Genomic DNA, 9381 nt, shown 5'->3' with positions numbered 1-9381 from the left:
CATTTTAACGAGTACGAGTACAGGAGCTCAGTATCGGCCCGATACCGATACCAGTATTTAACCATATTCAATTTATATTTGAAATTTGTATTTAGATGATATAAGCCACTTGTCACATCCCACCCTAACTTCCTGTTTCAGTGGAAATTACATAAACACATTAAAAATGTGCACTTTAGTAGGACTTTAACGGCAATTTACCAGTAAATGTTGTATGTGTGCTAGCCAGTATATTTTTCATTGAGTTTCACAGAAGAAAAAGTCATACAGCTTTGAGTAAATAAAGACATTTACACTGATGAATGAAGTATACCTTTAAATGTTCTCGTGTTCATAAATATATGCATTAGATCTTCCTTTTGCACAACTTCATACCTCAGAACATTCCAAGAACATTGTGTCTGAACTCGAACACTATACAAACGTGGGCTTTAGCAATTCACACTGCAGCTCTGTTGTTCTTTGAAGTGAGAGTGAAATGCTCTCCTAGCATGAGTCTGTGTATCTGAGAGCTGCTGAGCTCAGGTGGACGCTCACTTCACAGAGCGCTCCTGCTACAGGCAAATTAAAACACGCCGCACAAGCCAAAGTTCTCCAAAACACTCCTCTCTGTGTTCAGCGCAGCCGATAAGAGACCACAAACTGACCTTCTTACATTATTCCACTGCAGACGGAGCAGAAAATTAACAGAGAGTGGAAAATCAAATGGATGAATATGAATAAACACCACAGGCAAAATATCAGCAAAACACAGGATGTGTAAAAGTTTATTTCATTTTATTTTCTTTTTGTTTCATACAATTTTGTAAAACAGCAATGCTCACATTGTTTCTTCATTCTTTTTTTTTTTTTATAAAATAGATGTTTATGCTCCATAAATAGGATTGATTGATCCAATATCCAAAGTAAATTTTCAATGTAATGCAGTTCGTACAGATAGAAATGAATACTTCATGGTCTTTCATCAGATAGATATGAAGGCATGTGTGATAAATATGGTCTTCACTCTGTGTTGCTGCAAACGATACTAAGTTATTAATTACAATGAACGTGTCACAGTGTAAATATATGATTTAATCTAATTCAATTTATAATTTTGTAATCTACCACCATGTATTTTCCAACATCCTTAAAGTGCTACACACAAGGTGACAACTCCTATTCGAGTAAAGGAATAGTTCACACAAAAATGATTATTCTGAATATAATTATTTAATAAACTTCATGTGATTTTTATCATGTTTAAAAATAATAATAATACTCACATTGCTCTTTGCCATTGCAATAAAAGCTAACAATGACCATGTCTGTAAAAAATAAAAATAAGAAGAAGAATAAATAAATAAATAAATAATGTGTTTGTATTTATGTATATGTATTAAAGGTTAAATCCAACCCGAACACTTTTATGAATCACTCTGGAATACGGGCAGCTATAAGTATGTTTGACCGAACAGCCAATCAAATGAAACACGGAGAGAGTCCGTTTGATTCACTTCTCATGAGAGAGTTGGTGGAATTCATGATTGTGTGGAGGACTGAGAGATTTGAAAAATATCCAAATTTAAACACATCTACAAAGCAGAAAGATTTTCTGTTCATCTAATATATACCCTACTTTGCAAGAGAATGTTAAAATTACACAGAATTTGAATAACATATACAATGAGCTTTCACCAAAGAAACATCGAGTCACATGAAGTTATTCTGATCGATACATAATTCACCATAAAAACACAAAATGCTTTTTTTCTTTTTTTTTGCCTTTGTTTTTCTACACTGTCCGTTAGATTGACCTCACGGAGGTCTGTCATTGGTCGAGCTGCCGTGGGCGGGTGGGCAGCGGACTCTTAGCACCTACACCTCATCATGAGAACGTTTAGTAGCTTAGTAGGGGTTCCCACATGTAGACGACACATGGATTCAACTACCTATGAGAAGCGTCACTAAATGCTTTTCTGAAAATTTGCCACGTTCAGAGATGAGAAGGTCTTGTACCGTACATCTGTATTGCAGTTTTGATGTTCAACACGCTTGTATTGCAATTTACTGTAACCGTCTCTGCATTTGTTCACTCTCTTTATTCAATGAAGACTCAAATGTGCAAGCCACTACCCTCTTACACCTGACGTCCGATCATTTGAAATCTTAACATCAAGTTCAGATACATGAGGGGAACAGTCTTGCAGAATTTGAGAATAGCGAGAATGCTTTGAAAGGAAGTACACCTAAATAATGGCGTTAAAATATGACCCATTTCAACCACATGGAACATGGAACCACCCAAAGCTTCTGAAGATTTTGGAATGATATTATGGATAAAAAGTGTACAAAATAAATGTTAAAAAAATGAAAAATCAATGCATTTACTTCAAATTAACTTTTCATTAGGCCGATTCACCCGCATTCTGTCATTGTTTATTGACCCTCATGTCATTCTAAAACGGTATTATTTTCCTTCTTCTATGAGACCCAAAATTAGGTTTTAGCCAGAATATCTGAGTTACTATTTCAATGCAACAAAAGTGGGAGATTATTCATACTGCCAAACTCCATAAAGGCACCATAAACAACCGTTCACACCATAGATGAAAACTAAAGATTTAACAATCGTTTCGAATTCTGCAAGAATAGGGAAGTCAGATATCGTTGGAATCATTTCCAGAACAATTTTTTCCTAGTTGATAAACGCTAAAAACATTGACAGCCAATCAGAACCACCCGACTAAGAAGACATTCACACTAGCACTTTTGATGCGCACCAGGGTTCATTTGACGTCAATGTTCGGTTTGTTTGGATATTGTGAATGCTGTTTTCTGAACTCAGGTGCGCACGTGTGAACCGTACTTGAGTCTGCCTAAAAAGGGTGATCTGGGGTATGGCTGATGCAAACTCTGGTACAGTTCGCTTCTAATGTGAACGCAATCATACTAAATAATGAAAGTGAGTTGCTACGTATGAATTGGTCAAACTGTGTATTTATGTGGTTACTCACTCGCTTTCCTGAGAGACAATTTACATCTAATTTATGCTAGCAGAAATTGACTCCCGCGTTCTTTTGAACCTCTGCACTACAGTCCTGACAAATAGACATATGTGTTGTTCTGTGTTGGTGCTTTGGAAACAAATCTAAATGTTCAAAATCTGAAGTACAAAAATGAAGCTGTTTTTTTTTTTTTTTGCCATCTTCTGCATAGTCGTTACCTAGCATCAGGTGTAAACAGCTGCCACTCTGATGACGCAAACGTACTGTGGTTCAGAGCCAGAAACTACCGTGTGAACACAATCCAGCAGGGGCAGGGGGAGGGGGATCAACTCGGGTCCAGACCAAGCAATCAAACCAAGTGTGAAAGCACCCTAAAGGGACTAAGCATTTAAAGTCGCTCAATCGTTTAGTTGGTATGGACGTTAATATAGTTATCATTGTAGTTATCATTCTTGGTGTAAACAAGCTTTAAAATTAGTCTTTACTTGAACATTACATACAACTACATGCATTCTGCAATTACATGATGGCTAGAGAAATATGCCAAAAATGTGAAATTCATTATTTAAGATAATCTTCTCCGTCAGGGCAGAGCCAGGGTTTGACATCTCATGTTGGAGTAATTCTATGATGCTTTTTATCCATTTTTAAGCTTGGCAGTATAAATCACCACCAGCTTTTATTGTATGGAAAGAACAGATGAAACATTCTGCCCATCATCTTATTTTGTGTTCTTAGGGAAGAAAAAAAATACAGGTTTTGGAACTATATATTGGTGATTTTCTGTTTGAGCGTATTATTTTAAGCATATTTATTGAGTTTGTTTTTAGTAATGTAAGAATTTAGTTAAAAACCTCATAACAACAAGAATGAAAGATGGAATAATAACCAAAAAACATCCAGATGTTTTCTGATTTAATGTTTTGACGAAGGCCACACCACTTAGAAATTCTGTACTTCAAATAAGTTGACACTGAAAGGTCTCAACGCAGATGCAGATGCAGATGGAAAAAGCCACTGTAATCATAGCTGACTTGTCGAACAGATACACGGCGAGAGACATTCTCTCTCATGTACATCCTAAAACGGTTTTGTTTCCTTTGTATTAGCTCTCCATCATACGGCAAGCTCTGTGTCGGTGTTGAATCCTCTGTATGTACCGTGTGAAGTGAGTATTCTTGATATGAGGGCTGTGATTCTCAGGAATAACTCATTTAGCAAACACAGCGGATGAAACGTGTCACTCGCTCTCTTGTCTGCAGTGGAAGCTGCACTTCAAGTGTCTAAATCCATTTGGACGACAGATCTTAGGCAACTGTTGTGTTTATCCGTCATTACCATTAGATCTCGCTGTGTAAAAAAAAGAAACATCTGCTGGCAATGTATGAAGCACGAATAAATCCAAATGGCTGCAAGTCTTGCTCAAAACTGCCGTACAGAATTGTTACTCGTTTTTCAATTTGTTTAGGTGGCTCGAATGAAATCAACCCTGTTTGTTTGTGCATTTCCGTGAGCGAAGGATGCCACTACACCCTCTGTAGCCTTCGGAAACTTGCAGTCTAAGGGATTTCTACTATTCTAGCAAGTCAGACGGGCTGCTGCGGTACAGCGTATTAAACTAAACTGTTCCTACGGTCCGCCGCATACCTGTAATGTACACCGCATTCAGAGAGACATCGCTTTTTAGTTGCATCCCCACCAAAACGCCGCAGCATTTTGACGAAATCAAAAGATAAATCGTCAGAACTCTTCGAAATCAACTTGATGTGCTATAAATGATACTCTAAGAAAACTACTTCCATTCGCATCTGTCCGTAGTTTAATTTATTGCCATGCTCAAAAAAAAGCCTCTTTTCCACATTTTCACTTTGTTCCGATGAGAAACATAGATTTTTGTTTGATCGGGGCGGCTCCTTCCAGTCAGATCGTGAGCTTCACTTTTGAGTGCCGTTTGTAAACATCAGACTCGGGTGCGGATAGTTTTGCAGACGTGGCTCGCTCTCACAGGAAGGATACCGATCGGCCTCCCTCTCGCAATGGCATGGTGGGATATATTGGTTTGAGGATGTGGTCACTACCTGGTTTGCTGCTACCGCCACCGTTCTGACTGACCATTTGGTGTCGGATGTCTCTGCGGTTGATGGTGAATGCCGTAATCATCTCGGGGCCGTAGTCCCTGCTCTCCGGCACGGCGCCGGGGACGTGCCTCAGGTGGCCGTCGCCCAGGCAAGTCATGGAAACACGGGCGTCATCGCGGTGTTGCAGCTCATGTTGTCCTTTCCTGGCAGGCGATGGTCGTTGAAAGAGTGCATGTTGATCACTGCGTCCGTCTTCACCAAGGCTGGCGGCTGGCGGTGGAGCTTGCGTTTCACTCGTCTCTCGCATGTGAACGACAGTTTGATCTCTTCCATCACCGCACTGCAGAAAGTCCTCTTGATGGAAAAAAAGAGACATGGTAGGGGGAGGACAAAGAGAAAAGAGGAAGTAAGTACGTTCACGTCCATTAGTTCACGTCAGCATATACAATTTTTTTTTTTTTAGCAATGCTTTTTAAAGAAGTGTCTTATGCTCACCAAGGCTGCATTTATTTGATCAAAAATACAGTATAAAATTGTGACATTATTACAATTTGAAATAGATATTTTCTATTTTAAAATGTAATTTATTCATGTGATGCAATGCTGAATTTTCAGCATCATTACTTCAGTCTTCAGTGTCACATGATCCCTCAGAAATCATTCTAAAATGCTGATTTAGTGGTCAAGAAACATTACTTATTATTATTATTTTATGTTGAAAACAGTGCTGCTCAATATTTTTATGGAAACTGATATATTTTTTAGGATACTTTGATTAATAAAAAGTTACTGAACAGCATTTATTTGAAATATGTTTTTTTACTGACACATTTGAGTAATAAAAAATAAAATAAAAAACTTGACCCCAAACTTTTGAATAGTATTATAGTAAACTTTATGTTCAAGACAAGTTTTCTTTTGTATTCTATGTGTTGTTCTTTTATACAATTTAAACATTAAAGTTTATTTTGAGCAGAACAATAGTTTTTTTGTGTTACCTTTTACATAATTCAGTCTTCAGTGTGTTTTGTTTTCTTAATTTTTGACAAGGAAAAAAATATGCTATAGCTGCTTCTAAATCAGTGAGACCAAAAACGATCCTTAAAATAACCTCCAACATGTGGGGAAAAAATAGCACAATGTTCCAGTTCAGTAGGGAGTATAATTAATTTTGAGGTGAGATGTGTGATAAAAAAATTCCCATTTTTGAGTGTGCTTTTACACTCAAATACATGATCAAAATGGTTTAAATGTCAACCTCCAGCGCTGGCATCTTATCTGTGAAATATGTCTACATAAAAAGGAAGTGATTTGCGATTTGCTTGCTATGCTTTTTTATGTTCGATCGGTTATTCATCTCTTTTCTCAAATAACAGATCCTGATGTTATCAGGTGTGAATGAACACTCAGCTTTAGTCAGCATGCAGAACGTCTTCATTTCAGAATGTCTAAAATCTGTGACTCTACAAGTGTAACCATACAAGGGCTTAGCTAGGAATGCACTATGGTCTTCTGGGTGGTTGCTAGGGTGTTTTTAGCAGTTGCTAGGGTATTGTGGGAGGGTTCTGGGAGGATTGGTTTGATGTTTAGTTCTAGATAGTTGCAAGAGTATTACAGTTGTGGGGATGAAAGTCTAAAAGGCACTAATATTTGTTCTTTTCTTTCTTAGCCAAGCATCACATTATAATGTCAATTTCCAATTAATCTCACCTGTTCATGCTCTGCGTTTTTTCGCAGTTTGTAGATGAACTCTCCTATCGCCACAAACACTGATAGCACCAGACCAGACGCCAACACAATGAAGATGCCGCCAAGATTCTGGATGCCCATGGGACCCGTTTCGTACCGCTCGTCTTCCAGACAGCTGCTGCTGCTCCACCACTTCTCTTTGAGCATATGAAGACGGCCATCTTCCAGGATACTGAGGATGGCGATTGTGATTTTATCCCTGTACGGCGAGCCTGAAAGAAATTCATTAATAGACGAGAATCTTTATTGGAAACTCGAATACAAAGAAGACTAAGGACATTTTATTAAAGACAGACATCTAATTATCAATCTAACTAACTAATAAACCTGACAAATCTGCAAGGAATAACAACAACACATTTTTAAATAATATATAATAATAATATATAAATATATATATATTTTAAATGATACAAGCATTGCACTTGCATAACATGAGAAAAAAAAGAAGTAAAAACAAACGAACAAATAAACACCTAAATATATTTAACATTATGACACCGACTCCACACTTGACATTATATATTTATATACATTATATACACACAAACACAGTGTAACTGTAACACCCCTGTGGACTGTTTGTTGTGGTTTCTTCCCCTTGTGTTGGTTTAGCCCGTCTAATTATTAGTTAATCCCCTCATTGTGCTCACCTGTCTGTCCCTCGTTAACTGCCCTATATCTGGTCCTTTCTCTTGTGTTCTAGTTTGCCGGTTATTGTGAATGTTACCCCGTGAGTGTGAGTGTGAGTGTGAGTGTGAGTGTGAGTGTGAGTGTGAGTGTGAGTGTGAGTGTGAGTGTGAGTGTGAGTGTGAGTGTGAGTGTGAGTGTGAGTGTGAGTGTGAGTGTGAGTGTGAGTTACCCCGTGAGTGTGAGTGTGAGTGTGAGTGTGAGTGTGAGTGTGAGTGTGAGTGTGAGTGTGAGTGTGAGTGTGAGTGTGAGTGTGAGTGTGAGTGTGAGTGTGAGTGTGAGTGTGAGTGTGAGTGTGAGTGTCTCTCTCTCGTTGTAGCTACATTAAATATCCTTCTTTTGAGTCCTTGTCATCCTGCCTGCCTCCACACACCTGGACCGTGACAGAATAACCGACCAGTAAAGTATAGCAGCGTCCTTCCCCTCATTTGTTTTGCCGGTTTTTTGTCAGTCTTTATTTTTTGTAATATGGATTATCCCGCATTCCAAATCCTCCAGCTGGAGCAGGAGGAACGCTCTCTTGAGGACCACACAAGTGACTTTCTGTCCCTGGCCCACCTCACGCACTACCCGGAAAACTGCCTCTGTGTCTTCTATCGAGTCGGACTAAACGCCACCACCCGAGCACAGTTGTCTGGGGATGGTCCCCGAGAGAGCCTCGCCGCCTTCATCGAGTGGGTGCTGGCTGACCGTGGACATCGCGGACAACAACACCAGCCCCACTCAGGACCCTGAGCCCAACACTCCATATCCCTGCGGTACGGAGCATCAACCTGAGCCCACCGATGACGGAGAGCCATTTCCCGCCGCGATCCACGAGCCAGAGCAAAGCCCCACGGCTGAGAAGAGGATTGCCTCGGATGTTGAGCCCAACGCGTCAGACCAGGTGTGAGAACCGGTAACAGTGCCCACCACGAGGGAGCAAGCCGTGGATGATGTGAGCGTGGAGAGGAGCTCCGCCCCCTGCATCATGGCTGAAGGTGAGCGGACTATGGAGGGTATTCGGTGCCAAAATGAGGAGGAGAGACGGCGGAATCCTCTGTTTAGCCCAGGAAGGTCTCCCGATCCCCTGTCGAGCCTCGGAATGGCTCCCGATCCCCAGTTCCGCCCAGGAAGGGCTCCAGCCCAAGAGCTCTCTCCAGTGCCCGCTGCTCAAAAAAGTCCGCCCTCCCACCCGCTCCGGCCTCCTCCAGCATCACCATGGTCGGAGTCTCCCTCGCCTCTGCCTCCAGCCTCCGAGGCCCGGACTCTGCCTCGGCTCCTAGCTCCCTCGCCTCCACCGTCACCCATCGATCCATCAGCTCCACCATGCTCCCTCGTCCCTCCGGCTCCGCCTTGGTCGGGTGTCGACCCACCATTGCCTCTTGACTCCTCTCCTCTGGCTGCGCCTCGTCGCTCTGTCCTACTGGCTCCGTTGGGCTCCTTCCTCCCGTTAGCTCCACCTTGGTCCTCAGTCGCTCCGCCGCGGATCTCTGGACCTCCGCCTTGGTCGCCAGAGCCCTCGGCATCCCCCTGGCTCGTTGGCTCTCCGTCTCCGCCTCGGGCTCCTGCTCCGCTGCCATTGGTCAGCCCCCTGGAGTCAGTGGACATTCCTCCTCCGTCAGCTCCACCGTGGGCCGCTAGGGTCCCACCTGGCTCCTCCTCCTGCTCTGGTTCCCTCCTGTCGTCTCCCTGGCTCCTGCCTCCATCGTCACCTCCATGGACTCTGTTAGCCATCCTCCTCCTGGAAGTCCGTCCTCCGCCGAAACCTCCACCTGTCTGCTCTGCCTGCCAGCCCTTTGCCTTCCCCGGTCACCATCTCACATCCACTGCCTTGTCCCCCTCCGCCCCTCCCTCGGTTTCTACGGTGCGAGGACGCACCTTCCGGGAGGGGGGAG

The 9381-nt window shown here is 41.9% G+C and overlaps 1 protein-coding gene across 1 annotated transcript in view; it reads right to left on the bottom strand.

The window, feature by feature from the left end:
• Window positions 1-3443: 3443 nt before the first annotated feature.
• Window positions 3444-9381, bottom strand: part of LOC107557597 (glutamate receptor ionotropic, kainate 3-like) — a 76374-nt gene continuing 70436 nt past the window's right edge. Inside the window, exons 17-18 of the mRNA XM_016241076.1 lie at window positions 6776-7026; window positions 3444-5417 (exon numbers count right to left, since the gene is read on the bottom strand). Of these exons, the coding sequence (XP_016096562.1) occupies window positions 4989-5417; window positions 6776-7026 (680 nt within the window). The 3' untranslated portion in view covers window positions 3444-4988. The remainder of the gene's footprint in view (window positions 5418-6775; window positions 7027-9381) is intronic.

This window comes from Sinocyclocheilus grahami, unplaced genomic scaffold (assembly GCF_001515645.1).
Source record: "Sinocyclocheilus grahami isolate Dianchi unplaced genomic scaffold, SAMN03320097.WGS_v1.1 scaffold610.1, whole genome shotgun sequence".
Taxonomy (NCBI): Eukaryota; Metazoa; Chordata; class Actinopteri; order Cypriniformes; family Cyprinidae; genus Sinocyclocheilus; species Sinocyclocheilus grahami.
Note: the sequence above shows the minus strand (reverse complement) of the source record. Positions and strands in the feature narration are given on the sequence as shown.